Genomic DNA, 27,817 nt, shown 5'->3' with positions numbered 1-27,817 from the left:
AGTTGCTTGCCGCTGCCTGGAGTGAGAGAAGGGGGCGCCCTGGGAAAGAAAGCAGCGGCTCCAGGGGCCGGGAGAGAGGAGAATGTGGCCTTTGTACTGAGTGTTTGCCATCCTGAATGTAATGAGACCCTGAAGAACAGCAAGTGGGTGCAGTGTTGGTCTCCATCCTGTTGTAGGTCTGCTGGTTTGCTTTCTCCTCGCCACTGGGAAGTCTTTGTGGTTACTTGGGGTTAGGTTGGGAAAGCCACCTGTTTACAGAATGACGTGGAAGCTTTTCTGTAGAAATTCCATGGTTAATAGATAACAGCACAAGAGGAGTGTCCCACAAATAGCAGGAGTGGACAGTATGTTGCTGGCAGCCAGTATACCAGTGGCTACTGGGGGTGGGGGGGCAGTCCTCTGCCTAACTAATGTAAAGACTTTTCCTTTAAAATTATTGGAGAATGATTTTTGACCAATAACTTTCTTTCTTTTCCTTCTAGATTCTTACAGAAAGCTGTTAATTCTCCTTTTTGAACACTATGAATAACCACGGGTCTTCAAAACCGTCTTCCATGAAGCTGAAACACACCATCAACCCCATTCTTTTATATTTCATACAGTTCGTAATATCACTTTATACTGTTTTAACATACATTCCATATTATTTTTTGTCTGAGTCAAGACAAGAAAAATCAAACCGAACTAAAGCAAAGCCTGTAAATTCAACACCCGACTCTGCATACAGATCTGTTAACAGCTTGGATGGTTTGGCCTCCGTATTATACCCTGGATGTGATACACTTGATAAAGTTTTTATGCATGCAAAAAACAAATTCAAGGACAAAAGACTCTTGGGGACACGTGAAATCTTAAATGAGGAAGATGAAGTGCAACCGAATGGAAAAGTTTTTAAAAAGGTAATGTGGTCTTTCACGGCCTTTGAATTGGCTCTGAATAAAGAAATGGTAGCAAGGGAGAAATGCGACCTGCTTCTGTTGGAATTTGCTGATGTGGCAGGAGAAATGGATGTACTAGGGACTGGACTGCAGTCTGTTCCCTTTCTGTACCCCTGGCTTGGATTTGTTCTGAGTTTTACAAAGACGTTGAGTGTGGAGCACTTCTGAGCCGCCTAAGTGTCTACAAGGCTTGGAATTGAAGGTCTAGGGCAGTTTGGGGTTTGAAACTGTATTCCCTGGTAGTTCCAGAAGCATCTGTGTGCTTGAGATTGCTCTGGGTTTTGGGGTGTGACCTGTTTTTTCTGATTATAATGTAAGTTCCATTGGATGTTTAATGTCTTGGTACTTTGGTTGTGACAAGTGCCTTGTTTTTGTTTTTTTTTTTTCTTCTTTTGGAGAATTTCTTTTCACAAATATTAAGCCATCCATTATTGATTTGAAAACAGAGAATAAGACCTCTTTTACTAACAGTGTCACATCTTGGCTCAGAGCCCGGACTCCAGATCCAGACTGTGGGTTGAGATCTTGTCCTTGACCCCCACCAGCTATGTGTGACTTTGGAAAAGCTACGTAACAAATTTGCCTCAGGGTCTTTATCTTTAACATTGGAAGTAATGATCCTTCATGACATTTTATTAGCATTCCTGATGAGCCAGGCTGCTTTAAGAGCTTTACGTTTATCAACTTAGATAAGACGTAAAAAGCCCCGCGGGTTAGTGTGATGGGGGTGTCCCTCCTCACAGCTGACGGCGCTGCCGCACAGAGGGGTCACTGGCCCGAGGGCGTCAGGCTCGCCGGTGGTGCAGCGGGGCCAGAACCCGGGCTGGCTGACTCTGTGCTCCTTAAACTAATCCCAGCTCAGAGTTGTTGAGAGAATGAATGGAGAAAGTGAGAGAGAGATTGTGTGTGTGTTCTCTAAGTATGTGTGTGGGACAGTTTGCGGTGTCGAGTGGAAACGCTGTAGCTTCCATCGTTTGGGAATTCACTGGGCAGACCTGCATGAGTGAGTGCAGGCCCGTGGTGCAGCGCTGTGAAGGAGGGAAGTGGCGTGAAAATGCTGTTTATACACTCGGGTGTGTGTGTTTCTTACAAACTGTTCTTGAAGCTCTGGTAGGTGAAAACTGAAGATGAAGTTTTTTTAGAGGCAGTAAGATGATCTGCAGTCAGTTGAGAATTTGGCTAGGTTATAGGTTTAATACCTGTGTAGGTGAAGTTGCTTTTCTCTTTAACTACCTTTCCCAACTACGTCCTGACTCCAGCTGCCTTTTTTCCTGTTGGTCATGAAGGAGGTCCCAGATCTTGGAGGAGAGTCCGAGTAAGCCCAGCGATGGAACGAGATGCTCGCGTTTCCTCTGTTGCTGCAGAATGTGTGTGTGTGGAGTGGGGGGGTAGTAGTGGTGGTGGGGTTGAGAATGATACTGTTTTACTTAATGGTCCATGAATTTTTGCCACTTACCACACAAATTCCAGTCATCTTTGAAACATAAAGGAGATGTCAAGCAAGTTAATATCAGTAAGTCCTAGAAATTAAGAAAACTCTCTTTTAACTCTGGACAACAGAATCTGTATGTGTTCCTAACCTTCAAATAGACTGATGTTTTATCTAGTTTTACATGGAACAGTCCTGACTTGTACTTGTTACTCAGACATCAACAGTGCCCCCTTGCAATCTCAAGAGTGACTTGGATAAATTCTATGTTCACTCTGCTTTTAAGGCATTTTTCGTATTTCTTTTGCTGACTTAGTTTTGCCTCACTTAAATGATTTTTTTTGGGGGGAGGGGGTGCTAAGTTAAAATCTAGCTATGGTTAGTTAACGGCACATTTTGAGAAATTGAAGTCATATAGTTAAACATGTCTGATTACTCGTCTCTAGCCTATAGATTATAATTTGCAAAATACTTTATTATTGTGGCGTCTGATTTTTGTCATATTTAGTCACTGCTTTTTATGGTTATAAACACCATCCTTGATTCTGAATTTGAGGGATCTGGTAGTTATAAAAGGTAATGAAAACTTTTTTTTTTTTTTTTTTATGAAAACACTTTCTGAGTGCTAAAGGTTTTCACTCTGCCTTCTTTTCTGTGCTTTTTGTATCTAACATAAACATTCACTTTTGTCCTTGACAACTCCTACTGCTATTTGAATTCAAAGATAGGGTTCTCTTACATTTAATGTAGCATATATCACAGAAATCCTATTTTAGCAGAGAGCTTTATTTTTCTCCAGTTTCCCCCACACACCACATGCGTTTTATGGAGTTAGCACTATCTTTCAGTCATTCAGTACTCACAGCGGCAAACTAGTTCCCAAGTATTTGAAAAGCAGAAAACTATGGTGAATATGAAATTCTTCTTAATTCAAGTGTCCGTATAATTGGGACAGAATAAAATCCTGGAGCTATCATAGCTGTTCCTTAAATGTGGCCAGATAGCCCAGTGGTCACAAGCAAAGTTTTTATGCCCTGTGCATGTTTTTGTATGTGTGTTTGTATGTATGTGTGAGTGTTATGTGGTTCTTTTCCTCCCTCCTTGACCCTGGTGCATTTGTATTCATTGTTTATTCAACAGAGAAATATTTAAACTCCACTAGAAGAGTTAGAAGGCAAGAAAAACTATTTTCAATTAACAATCTTTTCTGTCTCTACTACATCACTGTCAGAGGGTCTGCCTAACACTGACATTTGCCATTAAATTTGCATGTGATTCATCAAACTTTTTCTAAAAGCCTTTATATAGACTCTGATATAAAAAATACATAATATTTCTTCTTGTTTGAAACTAAACTCATTGGGAAAGTAGGTTTTGTGTGTCATAAATGAAGCAAATATTTTCTGTTAGCCTTTCTCAAGAAGGTGTGCTATACCGCGGGTTAGCCGAGACTCCAGTTTCTGTTGGTCTGCACTCTGGACAGGGGTATCCCCACTGTGCCTTAAACTAGGCTCCCCCACCGCCACCCCTTGGTTCCTTATTTAACATCCATTGTCTTGCAGCTGTAGCAGAGCTGGCTATGAAAGAATAGTGGTAAGGGGACCTTTTACAGCCTGCCCTTCAATGGAAGGGTGGAGTTGCTTAAGCAGTGTGGCCTTTGCTCAGAGTTCTTACTGAGAGTGGGAAATATTTTTGCTGAAGTGTATCATCATTTAATAGTTTCCATATTTGAAGATCATCTTACGTTGGAAAAGAAAGCTAATGAGCAAGATCCAAAAGTTGTCTCTCTGTTTTGGGAGACTGAGCTTTGGGGATTAACCCTAGAGTGTATCTGGCATGGTTGAAACAAAGATACTGAAACCTTTATTTCAAATCTATGAACTCTGAAGCTTTGTTTCCATTTTGTCTTAACACGTTTGTTTTGAGCTCCCAAGGGAAGGTAAATGGAAGCGAAGGCGGTGGTGATGATTCTGCTGAAGTTATGTCCATGATAGTGTGGGCATATCACACTAGTGTGGGCAAGCTGGTATTGTCAGCTTCACCGAGACAGGTCTCGGGGGGACGAGCAGAAGAATAGAAGGCAGAGAAACAGAGGCTGCTGTGTTCCTGAGGCCCAGCAAGCTTGTCCAGGACTGTTGTGCTGTCGTTCTGAGTCTCGTATGGTTTTAGAAAACTATGGCCGAGTGAAGCGTGTGGAACCAGTGTTGGTAGCTCCTGATTTCAGACTTCCCAAAGCAAGTGCTTGTACTGATGTTTTTTGAAATTAATTAACAATGAAGTGATCATTTTCTGGAACAGTTCTGAAATACATGCACTTGTAATAGAACAGAGTTGCAAAGAATAAATTTTTTTTTTTTTTTTTTTTACAGTGAGACAGAAAACATGAAACCAGCTTGACCATTTAGTGATCTGACTACCAGAGACACTTTACATTTTTTTCTGTATGTTTTACATACCTTAGAAGAAAATAGAAGGAATCATGCAGTCATAGTGCTTAGAAAGAGAAGTTTCACTGTGTTACTCCTTCTGAATTGATCAAAAAAGATACTAGAAATACTCGTTTCTGTTCTTAAGAGTTGACTTAGCTTTTTTTCTCTCTTAGTGCCTGCTTTTGTGTTATTTAATTCTTGAGTCACATTTTTATCCTGTTTGCACATGTATGACTTTTATTTTTGACTTATTAGGATATTTACATGCTTGATTTAAAATATAAAATATAACGGCTGATCTCTTGGTCAGAATTTGTGGTTGGTTATTATATTAATACTCTCCCCTGCCAGAACTCTTGGTTTTCCTTTCCACACTAGCTCCTCACCCTGCCATTCCATTTATTAAAGGCTCTGCTGTGTACCAGGTGGCTCAAGGTGAAAACCAGGAGTCTGATTCTTTTTTTATTTCCCTCCTCACTGCTCTTTCCACTCCCCCTGCCCCCTTTCTTTTAAGCAAGCCTTCTGCTCCCGCTCTTGCCTCTATGAATACAGTCCATTCAAACACAGACCTTTTACACTTGTCAGTCAGGCCACCTTACTCGCCGGCCCAGTAACACCCCACCTCCTTTGTGGAGTGCAATTGGAGTGTGTGGTTTAGTACAGTACTTAGATTCTGGAGTGAGTCTGCCTGGATTCATATTCTAGTCTGTCACTTATAGCTGTGGGATTTGAGCAAATTGTTTACTCCCTCGATGCCTCAATATTCCCATCTGTAAAATAGGGATAATAATAGTAACTATCTTAGAATTCCTGGGAGTGTTACTTGGAATATGCCTAGCACATAGTAAACACAAGGTGAGGTTAGCTGCCTTCTTATCATCATGGTTATTACCAACTGTCCAGATCTACTGAATATTTTCACTCTCTCTGGCTTCGTCACGATAATTTCTTTAGAATGATGCTCATTTGCAGAGAGAAATGTAAAATGAAGCCAGGTATACTTTGTCAAAGGTAGGAAATATATACTTTTGAAATACCTCTATTCTTCATGGTTAAAGTAAAAGTTCTAATGCTGATAGAGGTTAAACTCAGCTACCTGAAAAGTTAATTTTTATAGACTGTCTCATTCTCCAGGGCCCTGACTGGTTTAAGTATTATGTGATTTTGTTTTATAGCATGTTCTGTATCTTATCTCTATTTTATTTTTATAGTCCTCTTTTGAGATAAGAGGCCTTCCTCATCAGCGTAATCCAGGCATCTGATTTCATAGGTTCCTGAACAAAAGTAAATCCCTGAGTCCCTGAGGCCCAGGCAGCCACAGTCTGAGTGATACATGCGTGTAAACCTCAGTGCTCTGTCACACGTGTCACGGAGTAAGAATACCGCCAATCCGGTGTGAGAGAGCAGAATGACCAGAGGGGTCCTTTAGCCGCCGAGTGGGCTTACAGATGAAGAAACTGCTCAGACTCCGTGGTACACTAGTTGTGTATTTTCCTGACTTAGGACAGTCAGACATGTTTATGTCTCGTGGGTCACAGAAAAGAATATTTAAGAGGTGGGAGCACAGCACGTATGTGATTGAAGGGTGATCAGAACAAAAGAAGCCATGGAAGTTATATGATCAGGTGCATATAGACTTTAAAAAAAAAATCTTTTAGAAAATGAGTCTTCTGGAGGAGAGGTGGAAGACTCTGAGGCCCAGAGTGAACTGAAGTTGTTTTGTTGCACCAGTTCTTTCCACACATTTAGCAAATAATTGCTGGGTGCCCGCTGTGTGCTAACAGTGGCCTGGGTACTGGGAGACACTACCATCTACTGAAGTTAAACGAGTACCTGCGTGAGCAAGACGCACAGGTTACTCTTCGCTGGTCCTGCGTTTGTATGGGAGGAAGAGAGATGATAAGTAAGGTAACAGACTTAATTGTAAAGAAATAAAGCTTGATTGTAGAGAATCAAAGCTTGACTGGAGATCAGGGGTAGCCTCTCCGAGTCAGTGATGGCCTAGTGGAGGCCAGAAGGACGCGGAGGAGCCAGCTTTGTGAAGATTGGTAGGGACCCTCTCTGCAGTGGGGCAGGATGGTGCAGTGGCTCTGAAGTAGCAATGAACCCAGCTGGGTGAAGCATGAGGGTGCAGAGTTCATAATGGCACTCAGACCGGAGACTGAGTGCCTCCTTAAATTTTGTGTCCTAAGCACCTGTCTTGCCTCATCCTGGTTCCCGCGCTGCCTGTTTGAAGGACAGAAAGCACAAAGTTGTACTTACAGGCAGTGAGTCAGGACAGAGGGTTTGAGATGGGCCCAGAGACACTGCCAAAGTCTAGGGCCATTAGGACTTTGTAAGGCAGAGTGTGGGGTTTTGATTCCATTCCTACTGGAAAGACAGGACACTTGCAGGGCAGTACGTGGATTTATGTTTTTAAAAACCCACTACTGTAGGGAGAAGGGGCTGAAGAGGAATAAGAGTGGAAGTTGGCCAGTCAGCATTCATAAGTTCAGGAGAGATGGGCTAGGATGATAGGGTAAGATGGAGGAAGTGACTGTTTCGAGGGGAGTATCAGTTAAAGTCATCCTTAGTTGAATAATCAAGTGAAAAAGTAGGTTGAATATCCAAGTACACATCAGGACTAGAGATGGCAATTTAGGAAGCTCTTCAAAGTCCTAGTGAGTTGGACTTTGTTCAGGGACACTTCAGCCACTGTCATATCCTGGGGACTGCAGATGGTGTGTGTACATGTACGGTATTGAACTTGGTGGTAGGAAAGCAAAGGAGATTCTGTTTAATTTCTAATTTCTCAGTGGAGTGTGAGATAGTGTCATCAGGTGGAAGTGGAGAAGGGAGAGAGAAAGAGTGGAGGACATTTGAGTAGAGAGGTTTCAGACAGGGTGAGAAAATGAATATGCCAGGGAAGCGCAATAGGATTGCTGGATGGTGAGATCTGTGATCCTGGATTTAAAAGTTTGATATTCTTCAGCAGTGCTCAACAGTATAGGCAGGGAATAGAATAATTTAATCTCCAGGTTGGACTAACCATAGGGACCAAGTTAGGATCAGAAGCCTTTTCTAGCAGAGATTAGGTAAAATTACGGTGTAGGGAGAGTCCCTTAAATATAATCTTTATGGGAAAGATCACTCCTAGAAAATTCAGTGGTTTAAAGAATTAAATTCAGAATTCCCTTACACTTGAATTAAACTCTTAGCTTGATTTCTTTGCAGCATCTTTTGAGTTTATATATTTGGGTTCTATATCTAGTGCTTTTTCAGAGCACATATGTTCTCTGAAACTTATGAAACTCATTTAGATTCTAGAATCTAGGAGGTAGCTCATAGGCTTATCTTTGGAGTGTGAAATTCTGAAAAATTGTAATCCAGTTCCTACACGTTTTGGCCAATTCTCGTCTGCCTTCTCCCCCCACAGAGCTCCTTTAGAGGTCATTGGAGCGCCTTGTGCTGGGCATTTCGTGGCGGTGGGGTGGGGGGTGCAGTGAGAGTGTGGGACTACTAAAGTTAAATTACTAAAGTTAATTTCAGTTGCCTTAACCATCAAGTTCAGTTCAGTCGCTCAGGCGTGTCTGACTCTCTGCACCCCCATGGACTGCAGCACGCCAGGGCCTCCCTGTCCATCACCAACTCCCGGAGTTTACTCAGACTCATGTCCATCGCCTCAGTGATGCCATCCTCTGTCGTCCCCTTCTCTTCCTGCCTTCAGTCTTTCCCAGCATGAGGGTCTTATCCAGTGAGTCAGTTCTTCACATCAGATGGCCGAAGTGTTGGAGTTTCAGCTTCAGCATCAGTCCTTCCAATGAACACCCAGGACAGATTTCCTTTAGGATGGACTGGTTGGATCTCCTTGCAGTCCAAGGGATTCTCAAGAGTCTTCTCCAACACCACAGTTCAAAGGCAACAATTCTTCGGCACTCAGCTTTCTTTATAGTCCAACTCTCACATCCATACATGACTACTGAAAAACAATAGCTTTGACTAGACGGACCTTTGTTGGTAAAGTAATGTCTCTGCTTTTTAATATATCGTCTAGGTTGGTCATAGCTTTTCTTCCAAGGAACAAGCGTCTTTTAATTTCGTGGCTGAGGTCACCATCTGCAGTGATTTTGGAGCCCCCCAAAAATAGTCTCTCACTGTTTCCACTGTTTCCCCATCTATTTGCCATGAAGTGATGGGACTAGATGCCATGATCTTAGTTTTTGAATGTTGAGTTTTAAGCCAACTTTTTCACTCTCCTCTTTCACTTTCATCAAGAGGCTCTTTAGTTCCTCTTCGCTTTCTGCCATATGGGTGGTGTCATCTGCATATCTGAGGTTATTGGTATTCCTCCCGGCCATCTTGATTCCAGCTTGTGCTTCATCCAGCCTGGCATTTCGCATGAATTACTCTGCATATAAGTTTAAATAGGCAGGGTGACGATATACAGCCTTGACGTACTCCTTTCCCAATTTGGAACCAGTGTGTTGTTCCATGTCCAGTTTTAACTGTTGCTTCTTGACCTGTGTACAGATTTCTCAGGAGGCAGGTCAGGTGGTCTGGTATTCCCATCTCTTGAAGAATTTTCCACAGTTTGCTGTGATCCACACAGTCAAAGGCTTTGGCACAGTCAAAGCAAAAGTAGATATTTTTCTGCCATGGACTATACAGTCCATGGAATTCTCCAGGCCAGTATTCTGGAGTGGTTAGCCTTTCCTTTCTCCAGGGGATCTTCCCAACCCAAGGATCAACCCAGGTCTTGCGCATTGCAGGAGAATTCTTGACCAGCTGAGCCACAAGGGAAGCCCCTTATCCATCAAAGTAAGAATTTATTTCTTAAGTCCAACTTGGAATTGGACACTAGAGGGCAGTATTTAACTGTTTTTCCATTTTTATCTTCATCCAACGTGCTTATTTCTATTACCGAAATGCGTTTTTGAAAATGAATATGGTTAGATGGTTTTAAGGTGTGTGAGACATATGTTAATGACACAGGCATATTTGGGAACTGTCCATATATTTTTGCAGCAAGAGTAGCTTTCTGTCTCATCCATGTAAAATTAGGGATTTGTGGTTTGATCTAAGTTGGAGAAAATTCCTAAAGACACTTGAAAGGGGATTGCTGCTAAGGTCAGACTTGATGTTACCTGCACGGATGAAACGTTGAGAGCCCCGCTGAGGCAGGGAGCATTCTACAGAGGGGCTTTGGTGACTAGTGTAGCTACCCCCCCCCCCCCGCCAAACACACACCTGGTTGTATCAGTGGAGACTGTCAGTACTTTGCATATCCAGAGTTAGGTACAGCAGGTCAAATTGAATGGCCATAAACATTTCTGTTAGCTTGGATCTGGCCAGTGTCTGTTTGTGAATCATATTGTACTATCTGATATTGAAATCCAATAATTCTTAAGTAGTAAAAATTTGTAAAAGCTTGGTATCAGTAGTACTTGATACTAGATACCAACACCCACATTGTTTAAGTAAATGAAGTCTATAAATGAAATACTAATATATGTGCCTTTGGCCAGAAAGTTGACATTTAAGATCCCATCAAACCTTGAATTTTTTTTTTAAAAGAAAAACAATTGCCCAAATGATAAAAATTTAGCAGAAGATTTGAGTTGTCATAGAAGATATCTCAAAATAGCTAATTTTCAAAGTAGAGTTTTCCCTTGAAACTCGCTTTCTAGCTTTTTGTTAGAACAAAATAGTTTATATACAAACATAATTTTCTGTTGAAATTTGGAACACATCCTGGCGTCCTTCTAGAAATTAATACTATGATGATTGAAAGCTCTTTGTGTGTGTTTTTTTTGTTTGTTTTATCAGGTTATTCTTGGAAGCTATAATTGGCTTTCCTACGAAGATGTCTTTGTGAGAGCCTTTAATTTTGGAAACGGCTTACAGATGCTGGGTCAGAAGCCCAAGACCAACATCGCCATCTTCTGTGAAACGAGAGCTGAGTGGATGGTCGCTGCACAGGCCTGCTTCATGTATAATTTTCAGCGTACGTGGGCTTCCTTACCTTCTCGAAGCATGGACCTAGTGTGGGAGAGATGATACTAACTTTTTGTGATAAGTATTTCCTCCCGAGATAAAATTCTGATGTTAATTTTCACCTTTGTTACAACTTAAGACATACTGGTCTATTTTGGAAAAGGAACCAGTTGTGGAACAAATTACCCATGTAGTAAGAGGACTTGCACCTATTCTGAGGGGACTTTCTGGGTCTGGAGAACTAAATCTACACCTGTGGGTCATTGCTCTGCTACCCCTTCACAGAATTGTCCTTTAAAGTTGGTGTCATCTTGTTAGGCCATTTCTACAGCTGACAGCTGGCCTCTAAAACACTTCCAATACTCAAACCTAGCTGCTAGTTAAACGATAGAGAATTTTTATGTTGTATAACTAGAACACGACTTGTGGAAGTTGTGATGCCTGTGAGGTAGTCTGAGAAGTTTCGTTCAGAGGTTATGGTGTCAGTTGTGGTATTAAACATGGACATTGTTTTATACTTCAGATGAAATGGAAAAAATAATTTTAATCATCAAATTTCTTGTTGCAAATGCCTCCACTGTATTTTGTTTTTAAACTGGTGTACCTTTTTGTTTTCACAGGTTTAAGTTTACAGTGTGTTTCTTTTAAGAAGCTTTAGTTATCTCTTAAAGTGACTTTGTTTAACTTTTTTGAGTTAGGTGGAAAGCATATAAAAGTCCTCCTCATTATTATTTAATTTTGACATTTCTAAGACTGTTTTTCTTAAAATTTTTCTACTTTAGAATAAGTAGTATTACCACTCATTAGTGCTATTTTCTTAAGAAATAATATCTTAAATATGACAGTGTGTTATTTTATTGGTATATTTTTTATATTTTAGTTTCAAATAGTTAACATCTATGACTTTGACATTTTAGAAGTCAAATATAATTCCTTTCAATATCACAGTTCCAGAGTAGCATCTATAGGTGAAAGAAAAAAAATTTTTAAATGTTGAAATTTTGTGGGGGAATTATAGAAGAGTGAGTAGGCATCATGTTAATTAATATATTAAAATAATTTAGAATAACACAGCACATTTAGATCACAAATTATGGATCTAACATTTTATGGTTTAGATGTTCCGTCAGTGGTCAGAAGCTTTATTTAACTGCACTTCATACTTCTATGAAATGTCCAAGTATTTGACTTGCCCTTTCTTTTCCCTGTAGTTGTTACGCTGTATGCTACTCTAGGGGGTCCAGCAATTGTTCATGGATTAAATGAAACAGAGGTGACCAACATCATTACTAGTAAAGAACTCTTGCAGACAAAGTTGAAGGTGAGAACTAGTTTTCTAATAACTGTCTGATACTTTAGAATTTTCAGGGTCATGAGTTCATTATTAAACTTAGTTCTTTCATGAGCTTTAAAATCTTTAATATCTCTATAAATTTGGGGGAATATCATAATTTAGTCTCCTTTAGAAAAGAAAAAGTAGATTTCATAGATATTGTATGTTCATGTGGAAGGTGGAGGGATTACAGCTTTTTTCCTTGTGCTCATCTATTTTCAAGTCTATTTTCAATAAATTTGTAATTTTAAGGGTTATTTTTAAACCAGTAATTCATTTACTTCTGAAGCATTGAGTATAAGTTTCAGAACTTTTTAAAGGGAAGTTAACAACTTTATGAAACTGGGAGAAAGGAATTTTAGTCTCTGAACTCTCTGTGCAAACAATAATATCTGACCTTTCTTTTTTTATTTTTTGGAAATAAGCTTATAAGATCATTCCCTTCCTCTCTCCCCATATCTTTATTTGCCTTAAAAGCATGGGGAACATTTGGCTACCTTGTAGTTCAGGCAATATGTGTTTATATGCCCGTTTTTGCAAGGAATTAACTTTATTGATTAAAATTATACCAAAGAACAGGTATACACAGTAAATCTAATGTTATAAAACAGTAACTTGTATTTCAGACTGATAGTTGTCCATGTTATAAAAGGGGTAGTCATGTCAGTACCCTCAACCCTTGCTTTTTTGAGGCAAGAAATGAACAGTTTGAAACATGGTAAACTACTCTTCTTGTGTCCTGGATTATTTGCAAAGCTCGTTAATACAGAATAATGAAGAATACACTTCCCAGGTGGCGTAGTCTTACAGCCTCCACCTGCCAATGCAGGAGAGGCCGGTTGGGTTCCTAAATTGGGACGATCCCCTGGAGTAGGAAATGACAACCCACTCTAGTATTCTTGCTGGGATAATCCCATGGACAGAGGAGCCTGGTGGGCTGTAGTCCATGGGGTTGCAGAGTCGGACACGACTGAGCATGCACACACGTTCACTCATATTCAGAGAAAAATGCAGTGAATCCTTGTGTTTTTCCAGGACATCGTTTCTCTGGTCCCTCGCCTGCGGCACATCATCACTGTGGATGGAAGGCCGCCGACCTGGTCTGAGTTCCCCAAGGGCGTCATCGTGCATACCATGGCGGCCGTGCAGGCTCTGGGAGCCAAGGCCAGCGTTGGTATGTGGCGGTTCCCCGCTTCCTTGTGTCTGTTCTGCAGTGACCATGTTCTCTAGACGTGATCCAGGTATCTGATTCTGAAGTTAGATCAGGTGATAAACTGGTTTTCTAGATCATCACTTGGGAAGAAAGGTCACCCTAAGTATACTATCATCTACCCTTTAAAAAAAAGACTTAAGGAAAAATACAGTCATTTATGTTTTATGAAGGTTCTAAAAGTAGTATTTATTTGAAATTAATTTAAAATACTTTATACATGATACAGTTTTTCCTGTTCTCTTTTTTAAATGGTTTAAAGTTAGTTTTAGTAATAACGTCATTAAACTTGTAGGATTTCACAAAAGCTGTTAGGATGGTGGGACTATACTTCACTCGGCTTCGAAACGGGGTTATGCTGAGGTTAATTTTGTGCATGTTGCATTTAGGTGCTCGTGGGACATTCAAATAGAGCTTTGTAGTGGGCAGTGGTGTGTACAAGTCTAATATGCTGGAGTTAAGTTTGGAGTTAAAAGATTTAGAAGCTGAGAACAGGTTTTAATTAAAGCCAAGAGAGTAGGTGACACCCACAGAGAGAGGTCCCTCCAAAGGCCACCACGAATTGGCCGGAGAAGAAGGAAGAAGACAGGTGGTGTGTGGTTCATCGGGGCCGAGTAGAAGGAGCCGCTCAGAAGGCGGGAGTCTTTCGTAGGACCAGGTGCGCTGGAGGAGCCCAGGGACGCAGGGACTGCAAAAGTGCCATTGGACTTAGCCAGAGTCGCTTCAGAGGACAGTTTCTAGAAAGTGGTGGCAGTGGAGAATGGTACCGTGGGACAGAGGAGTGAACGGCAGGTCAGGAGGCAAGGACTTGAGTAGGAACAGTTGTCAAGAACTATATCTTGACAGGTGCGAGAGCAAGGGTGCACTTGGGAACAAGTTTAAAATGTTTTCCCTATTTACTGAAGAAGACCACGTTTAGGGTAGTTCCGAGATTAATTCAGGCAGAGGAGTGGTGCTGTCCATGACCTACTTCTGTCTTTCTGCTGTGTCACCTGTCTGGGATGTTGGCTGCTCTTCCTGGGCTTGTGCCAGCGGGGGAGATTCTGAGTATAGCCAGGTTAGCTTCACAGTGTGAAGTAGAGAACAGTTTTACCAAGTGCCTAGGTACCCTAGTCTAACCACCCTTATTTCTTAGTCGAGTCACTGGCATAGCCTTTTGTCTCTCTGCCTCTTGTTTCCTTTTTAAGTTAGGTAGCCACACAGTAGCTAGTGTGGTCCTTGTTGCGGACAAGTCCCTGTTCACAGTGATGTTGCTTTCCACACAGTGTGAAATCCAGAGTTGTGGGCATGACCTTGGAGACTCCGCGTCCTGGCAGCTACTTCACTTTCGTTTCCTGCCACTTTTCCTACCATTTTTTCACCTGGTCTTGCTTTATTTTTCTTCATAGCTCTTAAAATTATAGATTTGTATACCTCTGTCCAAGTAGGCTATGTCTTATGTGCAGGGGCTTGATCTATTTTATCGACCTTTGTGTGAGTACAATTAACAGTTGTTAACAAATGATTATAAAAAAAATTGGTGATATAGTTAAATTTCTCAGGAGTATGTGTGTCTTCTTTAATACAGAAAACAAACCCCTTAGCAAACCAGCGCCCTCAGATATCGCAGTAATCATGTACACAAGTGGATCCACAGGAATTCCAAAGGGGGTCATGATCTCTCATAGTAACATTATTGCTGGTATAACTGGGATGGCGGAAAGGATTCCAGAACTCGGGTATGTTATTATTTACATTAAGTATTTACATTAATGTCATTTCTTAGTATATGATCAAATTAGTCTTTCAGAGTCTGTTTCTAGTTAGGCATTTCTTCAGAAAAGACATAAAAATTACAAAATAATTATAGTTGTGAGGTTTAAAATATATTTTGTAGGTATCATTGTTGATATTTACTTTTTACTTTAAAAGTGCAAACTTGACCTGATTTAATGGTGATTGCAGCCGTGAAATTAAAAGACTCTTACTCCTTGGAAGGGAAGCTGTGACCAACCTAGACAGCATATTAAAAAGCAGAGGCATTACTTTGTCAACAAAGGTCTGTCTAGTTAAGGCTATGGTTTTTCCAGTAGTCATGTATGGATGTGAGAGTTGGACTATAAAGAAAGCTGAGTGCAGAAGAGTTGATGCTTTTGAACTGTGGTGTTGGAGAAGACTCTTGAGAGTCCCTTGGACTGCAAGGCGATCCAACCAGTCCATCCTAAGGGAGATCAGGCCTGGGTGTTCATTGGAAGGACTGATGCTGAAGCTGATACTCCAGTACTCTGGCCGCTTGATGCAAAGAGCTGACTCATTGGAAAAGACCCTGATGCTGGGAAAGATTGAGGGCAGGAGGAGAAGGGGATGACAGGATGCATGGCATCACCGACTCAATGGACACGGCTTTGGGTAGACTCTGGGAGTTGGTAATGGACAGGGAAGCCTGGCATGCTGCGGTTCATGGGGTCGCAAAGAGTCGGACACGACTGAGCAACTGAACTGAACTGAAATATTTTAATCAGTTCGTATTGTTACTGTCATAGTCATTTTTATACCTCAATATTATAATTCAAGTGAACAAATAATATATCCACTAAGTATTTATTGAGCTCCTGCATTCAGTCTGATTTTTTCTTTCAAGATACAGTCGAGTAGTAGCAGAGGAGAGTATGGGTTTCCTGGAACAGGAAGGAGATCAGTGAGAAAGCCAGATGGGAGGGAGTTTTAGGGAAGTGAGGATAACATTCCCGGAGATGGAACCAGTATTGTGATGACTGATCTTGTACAGTGGTTGGATATTTTTGTTGCCTTTATGTGTAGCAATTGTAAATATGTACATGTTACTGTGGAATTGAATTTGGGGATGCAGATAGAAATCTCTTATGTATGCATAACTTTCAGGAAAAAAATTAAGAGCAACTGGTTCCTTCTGGGAAGTTGCCCTTCATATTTTGAGAGTGGGAGCAGTTCTTGAAATAATATGCACATGTATACATATACATTTTATTATATAATGTATAATTTAACTTTCAGAACAAGAATCTCTTCCTGAGATTGCTGGCAGGTGGTTGTGGATTCTGTCTGAACTGTCCTTTCTGATAGCCCATCAGTTGTCAAATCCCTCCGTGGGGGACTCTTCTGTGCCTCAGAACCCCTCATGCTTTTACCCCCTCCGAGTCCTGATCTCTTCTGCTCTAGAACTCTGCTTGTGCAGTGCGCAGTTAGGGAGCACCTTCCGGGAGGACTGGAAACGGAGCCACTTCCTGTGTGTGCCTCCTCAGCTTCAGATGGAGCTGTGTTGCAGTTCTTTTCCCCTGGCACTCCCAGGGTCTGTCATATGCACACACGGAGCCCAGAGGGACCTTCCAGTGCCTTTTAAAGCTTGCTCCCACTGGAGTCACTTTTCACGGAAACAGCACCTGACTGTTGCTTCTTGCATCTTCCTTTTTTTCTAGGGAGAAAGATGTTTATATTGGATATTTGCCCCTGGCCCACGTCTTAGAATTAAGTGCTGAGCTTGTCTGTCTCTCCCATGGATGCCGCATCGGCTACTCTTCACCACAGACTTTAGCAGATCAGGTAACAGAACTTCTGTGATTTGAGATACTAAGAAACCATAATTATCTTTAACACAATTTTCATTCAGTATGACAGTATACTATAAGGGTAACAGTTAATCATTTCAAAAGAACTTGCCTTTTAAAGTCTGTTTAGAATATGAGTGGATTAAAATGGGCTTCCCTTGTGGCTCAGCTGGTAAAGAATCCGCCTGTAATGAGGGAGACCTGGGTTCGATCCTTGAGTTGGGAAGATTCCCTGAAGAGGGGAAAGGCTACCCACTCCACTATTTTGGCCTGGAGAATTCCATGGACTGTATAGCCCATGGGGTGGCAAAGAGTTGGACCCGACTGAGCGACTTTCGCGTCATGTCGCAGATTAAAATTATAAAATTTTGTAATGTGATTTTTAAGCATTTCATTGAATTTTTTAAATGATGATCACTTTATGTAAACCTATTTTTCTCTCTGTAGTCTTCAAAAATAAAAAAAGGAAGCAAAGGAGATACATCCATGTTGAAACCAACACTGATGGCAGCTGTCCCGGTAAGAATTGACCATTAATCAATATTGAGTGCTAAAAAAAAAAGCATCTTCAGAATGTAACTGCTAGTGGAAAAGACATTGTTGACAAGGTAGTCTATGTAGGATTTACTCCTTATTTGTTATCTATAGTACCTTGAGCTCTGAAGTATTTATTTGGTTATGTTTTATCTTTTTCATCTAGTTTATTAAGCAATCAACATAATAGTAGTTTCAGCTTCCATATGACATTATCAACTCCTTTCCCTAAAGAGCTTCTTGCTGAAATCAGTTTTGTGATATCTGTTTGCTGTTAGTAGAGACCTGAAGCCCAGCAGGAGATAGGAGGAAAGGTTGGAGATCATCTCCTCCTAAGCAAATCACACCTCCTGAGTCCGTTAGGGAGAGTCTGGCCTGGACACCAGAAAAAAGTGACAGAGAAGTTGGTGCTACTTTGAATTGCCCGAGAAGCACTGTGATGGTAAAGAGTCTGCCTGCCATGTGGGAGACCTGGCTTCCATCCCTGGGTTGGGAGGATCCCCTGGAGAAGGAAATGACAACCCACTCCAGTACTCTTGCCTGGAGAATCCCATGGACGGAGGAGCCTGGCGGGCTGCAGTCCATGAGGTTGCAAAGAGTTGGGTATAGCTGGATGACTGACACCGAAGCACTGTGCCCCTTAATGTAGTGTCAGGCGTAGGGCGGGACCTGGGGATAAGACCAGTAGAAATGGGGCGGTAGTGATTTTCGGTGCCCCTAGTGTACATTCTACGAGACTTTCTGTTTTGTTTGAATTTTAACTGGATACCGAGTGTTCCGGATGGCTCAGCGGGTAAAGAATCCGCCTGCCAGTGCAGGAGACGCAGGAGACACTGGCTTTATCCCTGGGTTAGAAAGATCCCCTGGAGAGGAAAATGGCAGCCCACTCCAGTATTCTTGCGTGGAGAATCCCATGGACAGAGGAGCCTGGCAGGCCACAGTCCAGAGGGTTGCAAAGAGTCGGACGCGACTGAACTACTACGCACACCAAGTGTTCACATTCGAGCATTATTATAAGTCAAATATAAATGATCAGTAGTTTTGGAGTTTCTGTAGTATGTAGTTTCCTTAATAATATCTTTCTTTAAATTTTTGATTCATATAAGTAATAAGTATAGTATAAAATTGTGGAGAGAAACTCTTTCAAGTCAATAAAGTGTGCGTCATAGTAATAGCAGTAGCAAGCGACACACGGTGCAGGCAAGGGAAGTTTTTCCTGGGTGCAGCATTAAAGATCAAGACAAGCGAGCAGAATAACCCCATGGTTTTTGTGAGCAAAGAATGCAGCACTTCATATCTTCATAAGGTAAAAGTTATGAGAATTTAAAAAGCCACTTCATACAGATGTTCATTTATTTAGTGAGTTTAGTTTTTAGCTCAGAATAAGTAAGATAACTTGGAGAAGGAAATGGCAACCCACTCTAGTATTCTTGCCTGGAGAGTCCCATGGTCAGAGGAGCCTGGCAGGTTGCAGTCCGCGGGGTTGCAAAGAGCTGGACACAGCTGAGCACACACACACAAGTAAGATAAATAAACAAAGCAGTGTAAGAATCAGTGATGGCATGTTACTGCCCTAAGGTTTTTAAGATCTCCCTCTTGCCTACTGCTGAACATCTATTAAAAATTACTTTTACAGAAATCTCATTTTTAAACAAAGTGTGGCTCTTTTTTAAAAGTTTATTTTTGACAGAATGTCTCTTCTAAAATGTCTCTATTAATGGAAATAGTCATCTGATGTTAAGCTTCTAAATAAGGTAGCCGAGAGCATTATTGACTGTATTAAGTCATTTGTATATTTTTAGGAAATCATGGATCGAATCTACAAAAATGTCATGAATAAAGTGAATGAAATGAGCAGTTTTCAACGCAATCTGTTTATTCTGGCCTATAATTACAAAATGGAACAGATTTCAAAAGGGCACAGCACTCCGCTGTGTGATAGGTGCGTAAAGGCTCTCCCTCTCCTTCATAATTTGATCATTTGTTCACATTAATTATCTTAAGGGACTCTAAAAATTCCGTCTCGCATAAGAACATGAGCAGTTAAAGAAGCTTTCGATGTTATTTGAAAAAAATTGTCACCAAAAATTTTACTGTACTGTTAGTGTGTTTATTATCTTTGATGGCCACTTACATGATTTTAATTATTTTGAGAAGTAGTTTCTCTTTGCTTTTAAATTTATTTCGATATGAATATAAAATGGCAACCAGATATTAAACGTTTTGTGACCTATTCCACCCTTCCCCCCATGGCACTAATAGAATAAGTATATTTAACTGTAAAGTAGTTGAGAAATTAGACAATAACAGTATGACATTCAAATTAATTTTTATGGGGATATTAATATAGTTTTCAAATGTGTCACGCTTAAAGCTTTATTATAATTTTTTCCTGCATTTTACTAATCTCTCCAGTGAGATACATAACTGCTTTGTAAACCTATTATATATATATTTGTATATACACATATGTTATATGTATATACAAAATATGCACATGTATTTATACACACACATATAATATCTATTTATGCACACATGTTTATATGCACACATATATGTATTTATATACTTTTCCTGTAGCTCAGACTGTAAAGAATCTGCCTGCAATGCAGGAGACCCGGGTTCGATCTCTGGGTCAGGAAGATCCTCTGGAGAAGGGAATGGCAATCCACTCCAATATTCTTGCCTGGAGAATCCCATGGACAGAGGAGCCTGGCAGGCCACAGTTCATTGGGTTGCAAAGAGTCAGACACGACTAAGTGACTAACACTACTATACACACATGTACATTTATATATACACATATGTATTAGATTTATTTATATACATACATATTTTAAATTGTTGCCTTTGGTCTTTGTCTTTTTCAAAGTTATTTAAATACAGAACAAAACCCTTCCCCTCTTTTCATCAAGGTAGTAAGCAGTCTTTTTATTTAGTGTATTTTCAGAAGCATTTCAATTAGATATTTGAGTTTTTTCCTTTTTAAATTTACCAGATACTTTGAATTAGTGAAACTCTCTATAGAGCTAAATTGCTATTTACAGATATGTATACATTTCTAATGAAATAAGCTAAAGCAAAAAAATAATTTGCTTTTAATAATAAACTTCATGAAGATACAGTAAAGTTATTCAATATTAATGTGTGTTATATAATGATATAAAACTAATTATTCTGGCCATAAGCAAAGGATTTCCATTACTATACAAAATTAAACCTGGCAATTTTGAATTCTAATATTTCTTACAGTTCTTAAGAGAAAATCATATTTTCTTGGGTCGAATAAATTTGGTTGGATAGACATTTAGATTTAAATAGTCGGTCAAGAGAATCTCTTAAATTGGCTTTGTGACTTTGGATAAGTCATTTGATCTCAACATCTCATAGGCATATCTCATTGTGTTGTACTTTGCTTTATTGTATTTCACAAGTAACTGTGATTTTGTTTTTAAACAAATGGAAAGTTTGTGGCAACCCTCTATTGTCAGATGGTTAGCATTTGCTAGGAATAAACTATTTCTTAATTAAGGTATGCCTTGCTGTTTACACATAATGCTGTTGCACTCTTAATAGACCACAGTATAGTATAAACATAATTTTTGTATGTACCAAGATACCAAATATTGAAGTGACTTGCTTTATTGTGATAGTCTCTCTATTGTTATGGTCTGGAACTGAACCCTAAATTATCTTCGAGGTGTTCCTATATATCAAAATTGGGAGATTAGTCTAAATGATTTGGAAAATCCCATTCAGCTTTAAAAATCGGTGATTGGATTTTTTTTTTTTTTTTTAGCTTTATTTTCCGGAAAGTTCGAGGCTTGCTAGGTGGAAATATTCGACTTCTGTTGTGTGGAGGTGCTCCACTTTCTGCAACCACACAGCGATTCATGAACATCTGTTTTTGCTGTCCTGTTGGTCAGGGGTATGGACTCACTGAATCTTGTGGGGCTGGAACAATTACAGAAGGTTAGTTTTGTCTGCAGAGTGGTGTCTACAACAGAGGTTGGGGTGCAACTCCTGGCCCTTTTGGTATGGGTTGTTTTTTGCAAATACATAGAAAATCGGTTAAAATATTTGTGTAAATCCCAAGTACTGTGATTGTTGAAATCAGTTTTCAGAATGTATTAGGTATGTCACTAGTTCATCTAGAGGAGTTTTTTCATGTTAAACTGATAGGTAGTATTAAAAACTACTTAGCATTCTAGAAAAGAAGTTTTAGTAACAAGCATTAGCTGTATTGTATACATATATGATCTTATATCAGTTATTAAATTTCTTTTTATGTAGAAAAATTAGTGTATTTGTTGTTTAGGTTTATTAAGGATCAAATTCAGAAATGTTTATTGAGGTGAGTGGTCTGTGTTAAAATAAGTGCAGTGAGAAACTAGAGTCTGATCTCAGTCTGGAGAGTCTAATTCCCAGAGCTGATCATGGCGACGAGCTTAGGTGACTGGTCCATGACCCAAGTGGTGCCCAGGCGACTCTGTAGTGCCCGTGTGCCCTTTTATAGAGGAAACTTACTTTGTTCTCCAGTCCAAGAAAAAACTATGCTGCTCCTTTGTTTTCTCTAGATATTTGTAGACACTAAACCTTATTCATTTTCCTTTCTTTGCCCTAAGTGATTTAGTGTACCATTCTTATGCCAGGTTTATCCTTCACTACTTCCATATTTTCCAGTTTTCCATTGTGTTCTCTTATCATTTTCATATTTTTGGGAGCTGCTTGTAACTCTTGTTTTGCAGAAAATACACAAGCACTCTTAAAAACAAGCACATTCTGTTCCTCAGGAGCGTTAATTTCTTCAATTTTTAAGGTTTCCATTGGCTGCGCTATTAAGCAGTGATGGTTTATGTTGTAAATAAATCTGTAAAGTATCATGTATCAACCTTTTATTTCTGATACTTGAATGGTCCTTGGAAAGGAAACCTAATGCAGTAGTAATTCATAATAGTGGTGAATTCTTGCTCCAGATCTTTGGAAGTGAACAGTCTGAACCTCCAGCCTGGCCTCTGAACTCTTACTGTGTGAGTTTAAATAGGGTGTGGAGCATAAGCTGGTGTGAGGGGAGCTTCAGAGGTCTCACTTGGAAGACTGGAGAGGTTATTTGTCCTGCAAAGCTGTGTTAAGTTGAGTAAGAAAGTGGAATAGCTGTAAACCATTGTGCTCCTTCATCTTTTAAAACAGGGAGGACAGAGTCACGAACCAAGCAGCTACTTAGTAGGTGTAAGAAAATGTGATGGTATGGAATCTGGGAAAACTGGAGCAGGCCTGTCCTGTCTGTCAGGGGCTGTAGTTGTTGCTGTGCTGGAAATGTGGGCCCACGATTCTTGGAGGTTCTGTACCCTTCTGTAAAGTGTCTTGTTTATGACCACTTCAGATTAAAGAAAGAAAACCCCTCAGTGTGGGCTGCGTCTGCTTGTAAAGGTTCTCTGGGGATATCTAAGCTTTGGGATAAATCTTTGTAATTAAAAAAAAAAAGTGAAGCAGTTTATTAACTACCATAATCAAATACTTTTCTTCATTTACATCTTAGTGTGGGACTACAATACTGGCAGAGTGGGAGCACCATTAGTTTGCTGTGAAATCAAATTAAAGAACTGGGAGGAAGGTAATAACCTGTTTTAACCACAGAGCATTAATTTGTATAGTATTAGAATTTTACTTCCTTTTCTTCTTTATTTCAGAATATAAAATCACCCATAAGTGCTTACTTTTGTCCTTTATAAATAGAAATATGTTTATCTAGAGCTATGAGTGAATTTATTTTGACTTGTTTCAGAGATGATTTTGAAGAATTGGTTTTTTTGCTTGTTTTATACATAAATGCAAGTAAGAATTATGGGGAAAAGTTGAAGATGTATTAAATGAATAATGCCCATAAATTGCAAATGATCATATTTTATAGAAACAAAATCACAAAATTCATCCTATGAAACATAAGATTTTTACCTATTCTTTTCTTTTTTCTTTCTCTTCTCTGAGGGCTTCAACCCAAAATTATCAGAAGGAAATTTTTACTATAATTACATAAAAATCGTTTGCTCATTCCATTTAAATACTAGTCATTTTTAAAATGCTTGATCCTTTTAACATGTGCATATTATTTTCTAGTTTGTTTGGATGCACTTTTCTTTTATACAAAGAGATCCTAAGCCTTGGGTGTCACTTTTCAGCTGTCTTTTAGCAAAACTAGTGAAAATGTTTCATAAACTTGGAACCATTCTGAAGTTATCTGTAAGGAATAAATCCTCTAAATATATGCTAGTTTGACTTTATACTGAGATTGATTCTCAAAATGCACAATTTAACAGTTTTATCAGTTAATTAGTATGATATTTAAGCATCTCTACAGAATCCTTAAAGGAACTGACCTGCAGTACATATGTAAATGTTTTATACACTAGATGTTGGGTTTTTGAGTTTATTTTTTTTTTCTCGGAATAGTAGTTTGAAAGTAGAAGTGCTTATGGTTAAACAACTGAAAATTTGTAGCTAGATTTAATGATGAATTTTGTTCGTAGTTTCTGCCTTACTTTGGGAAACCCTAATTGGATCAAAATCAGATGTCCCTATTTAGAAACTAGCAGTTTCAAATATTCACCTGGTGCATGAGGAATAAAACTATTCAATTAACTCTAAATTATTCTGTTTATTAGGTGGATACTTTAATACCGATAAACCACATCCCAGGGGTGAGATTCTTATTGGTGGCCAAAATGTGACAATGGGGTACTACAAAAATGAAGCGAAAACAAAAGCTGATTTCTTTGAAGATGAAAACGGACAGAGGTGGCTCTGTACTGGAGACATTGGGGAGTTTGACCCTGACGGTTGTTTGAAGATCATTGGTGAGCCAGCTGATTGCTGTTTTTCTTTAAGTAGATGTTACTGTAGTGTCTTTTCAAAAAAGAGATTGTATATTTAGAGAAGTTGTTTAATAGTGTAAGAATTCATCTTTCTGTGACGTTGGTATGGTCTCTATCAGGTCTGCAATGTAAAAATGCACAACAGGGACTGTATGGAATTACAAGGCTTGACATGCCATGAGGCCTTAAGGTCTGTTCAGAAGTGGTATTTTTAATTACTACGAGATAACCCTTAAAGAGCCCAGTTCTTAGGAGGCAGTATTCATTTTAGCGTGCTGTGCTTCGTCGCTCAGTCATGTCCAACTCTTTGCGACTCCATGGTCTGCAGCCCGCCAGGCTGCTCTGTCCATGGGGGTTCTCCAGGCAAGAACACTGGAGTGGGTTGCCATGCCCTCCTCCAGGGGATCTTCTCAATGTAGGAATCGAACTGGGGTCTCCTGCACTGCAGGCGGATTCTTTACCAGCTGAGCTGCCCGGGAAGCCGCCATGTTTGTGTATGCAGAGGTTATCGGGCAGGCCTCTTGCCTGTCTGAAGCATGTCCTTCTCTTGCCACTGAGACCTGAGGAATGCCTGGCAGCTCAGTACCAGGACTGACCGGTGAAAAACACATTCTCCTGCTTCTCCTCTTGGGTTCTTTGTCCCAGTTAATGGCACTTCTATGCCAGCCATGCCAGCTGGACACTGGCAGGACATGACAGCCGCTGCAGCCAGCTCCCCATAGTTAATCTGTATCCCACTGCTTTACCCTGTAACATACGCCTGTCGTTCTGTCTCTCTCCCCCTGTTTCTGTGATTTTAGGTCAGGTCCGCACCTTTGGCTCCCCTGTTGCGGGAAATGCCTTTCTGTTGCAGTGCCTGCTCCTGCTAGGTGCTCCCTCTCGTGGCCGCCACGTGGTCACTAAACCCTTGTCTCACTGACTGCTTTCCTGCTGGAAGCCTTTGGGTGGCTCCCAGGGGGTGGCCCCGCTCACCCATCTGCCCCCATCTCCTTTGTGCAGACCGGCCCAGCTCTGTTCTTGGCCAGTGCCGTTCCACTTGGCAGCTGCTCAGTCTTCTCTGAAGACTCAGTTCAGGCCTCACGTGCAGGAATTCTTCCCAAATCAGCAAATTGGAGAGTCTGAGCACTTAGCACTACCATGTTGTACTGAAGTAATACGGTCTTTCATCCTGCTTCTCTTTAGATAGAATGTGAGCTTTCACATGGCACTTGAGTATATATTCTTGACCTTTCTGGTATTAATGTGTCCCGGGGACATAATCTGTTGAGCCGAACATACCTGAAGCCCTGAGGATGAGGTCCCTTAAGAAGCTAAGTTTTTAAAAGAAAGGTATTCAGTGGTACAGAAATAAGGGCCTCTTTTTTTTTTTTTTTTTAGAGTCTTAAGGCTTTATTCAAACTCCCTATTCACCTATTCTCCACAAATGAAAAACTAAGCTTAGAATCATCTTAACTGATGCTTTACAAAAAATAGTAATGCAGAGACAAACATACATGGAAGATTGTTTTTGCCTTGTGTTTCAGCTTCTCCTTAGCAGCTTCGGAAAATCTCTAGGAAACAAAGAAGGTTTTGAGAGGATTCCTTTTGAGTTCTGCTGGCAGCCTTCCAATGCACAAAGCCACATAGAGGCTAACAATAGAGATGGGTATTGAGAACCTGCATTAATACCTGACCTGAAGCAGGAACAGCACACACCTATACACCTGGTTTATAGGAGGCTCTACAACTGCTGTAGAAATCTAGTTCTTCTTCAACATCCTGTCTTCCTCCAAAACTCCTCTGAGCATCTGCAAATGACTAGTCTCCACCCTGAATGGCAGAGCCAGTACTGCCAAACCCAGGATCCCTGTTACACCCTGCCTGGAGGAAGCATCCTGCCTCATGGATCACAGCATTCAGCCTCTTAGATCCCAACCCAGACACAGCAGCTTTATTTGCAAAGCTCAAGGTTCTCAGAGATTTTTAAGTTCAGCTCCTCCAAAAAAATCCTAAATGCCACCACTATCCTTTACTATAAAGAACAGAAAAAAGTCTATAGGTGCCACATAGATATCATGAAGTGAAGTGAAGTTGTTCAGCTGCTTCCGACTCTTTGCGACCCCATGGACTGTAGCCTACCATGCTCCTCCATCCATGGGATTTTCCAGGCAAGAGTACTGGAGTGGGTTGCCATTTCCTTCTCCGGGCCTCTTTTTATTATGTGTTTTAAATTTCATCCTAACTCTTATAAGGAACTTAACTGATCACAAATTACTTAGGGGATGACCAGTATTTGTGGGGAGTGGCCAATATTTGTATGTATTAAAGGTGTGTTAATACTATCCTCCAATGTGCCCCACTCCTGGCCCTGTTTTTGCACAGATCGTAAGAAGGACCTTGTAAAACTACAGGCAGGAGAATATGTTTCTCTTGGGAAGGTGGAGGCTGCTTTGAAGAATCTCCCACTAATAGACAACATTTGTGCATATGCAAACAGGTAAGAACATAGAATTTATGCTGCTTAAAACATTTGGTAATGCGGTCGGCCCTTCCTTTCTCTGCTGGCCTTCTTTGTTAAATTATACTGAGACCTCTTCCTTCTCATGTGTTTTTCTCTTCTCATCAGCCACTGGCTGATTCTTGCCTTGTGATGCTCCTCTCCATATGGTCCTCTGTCTGATTTGTGTTTTACATCTCGGTGCAGAGTCCCGTGTGATAGGAAGGTGAAGAAAATAACCCCTCCTTCCCACTGCTTTGGTTCTCCGAGCTACTTGTCCTTCTACACAAGGAGGCTTCCCACAACCAGTCTAGAGGAGAGGGGAGTAAAGAAGGAAATTGGTCAGCCAACAGTGCTCTGCTCAGTTCTTACTGCCTCTTCTCAATTCGAGCCTGCCTGGGGCCCCAGGAACCCCAAAGGAGGGCTTTCTTTCCCCCTTAAGCTAGGTTAAGCTGTGTCTTAACACATAGTGTCTCTCGCCCATGATGATTCAGAGGCAGCTGGGAAGGAGAGTTTAAAGTTAAAATCCCAGGAATGCACTCTTGGGAAATGTGTTGGAATTTCAGATTGACACGCTGTTCACATTTTTCCGTAACACTACTGTATGTGGCGATCATTCCCCAGTGGTAGCGATAGGGTGTTTTGTGGCCAGCCTGGAAGACTTACTGCCACAGTTAACATAATACTTATGAAAAAATAAAATCTGATATTAGAAGAACCAATTTAGAAATAGACTTTGAGGTACAGCCCATTTTAGAGATTTACCATATTGATTTATAAATGATTCTGCCCTCTGTTAGTCTAAAGTGTTTTTTTTTAGTGATGCTAACAGTTCTGGGTTTTCTGATGAGGCTGTCATTTCTTCAGCTGACTGCTTTCTGTGGGCGTGCTCAGAGTTCCTCTGGAATACAAATTCTCATGATAACAAAAGAGTAAATATATATAATCACATTACTTGGACTTGTTGCCAGATTTTTTTAGAAAAAGCTTCTTACTTTCATTAGCTTTTATTTTTGTTTAGTCTATTGATGTGAATTACTAACTTTTTAAAGATAAA

General features: G+C 40.3%; 1 protein-coding gene across 3 annotated transcripts in view; it reads left to right on the top strand.

The window, feature by feature from the left end:
• Window positions 1-27,817, top strand: part of ACSL3 (acyl-CoA synthetase long chain family member 3) — a 75,489-nt gene that overhangs the window by 40,184 nt on the left and 7,488 nt on the right. For all 3 annotated transcript variants that reach the window (XM_043444748.1, XM_043444747.1, XM_043444749.1), the window contains 12 exons: window positions 483-899; window positions 10,602-10,779; window positions 11,981-12,090; window positions 13,138-13,276; window positions 14,880-15,030; window positions 16,747-16,870; window positions 17,323-17,394; window positions 19,212-19,351; window positions 21,212-21,384; window positions 22,952-23,026; window positions 24,075-24,266; window positions 26,646-26,760. In XM_043444748.1, the coding sequence (XP_043300683.1) occupies window positions 522-899; window positions 10,602-10,779; window positions 11,981-12,090; window positions 13,138-13,276; window positions 14,880-15,030; window positions 16,747-16,870; window positions 17,323-17,394; window positions 19,212-19,351; window positions 21,212-21,384; window positions 22,952-23,026; window positions 24,075-24,266; window positions 26,646-26,760 (1,847 nt within the window). In that variant the 5' untranslated portion in view covers window positions 483-521. The remainder of the gene's footprint in view (window positions 1-482; window positions 900-10,601; window positions 10,780-11,980; window positions 12,091-13,137; window positions 13,277-14,879; window positions 15,031-16,746; window positions 16,871-17,322; window positions 17,395-19,211; window positions 19,352-21,211; window positions 21,385-22,951; window positions 23,027-24,074; window positions 24,267-26,645; window positions 26,761-27,817) is intronic.

This window comes from Cervus canadensis, chromosome 24 (genome assembly GCF_019320065.1).
Source record: "Cervus canadensis isolate Bull #8, Minnesota chromosome 24, ASM1932006v1, whole genome shotgun sequence".
Classification (NCBI taxonomy): Eukaryota; Metazoa; Chordata; class Mammalia; order Artiodactyla; family Cervidae; genus Cervus; species Cervus canadensis.
The sequence above is the reverse complement of the archived record's forward strand: the minus strand, read 5'-3'. Positions and strand labels throughout refer to the sequence as shown.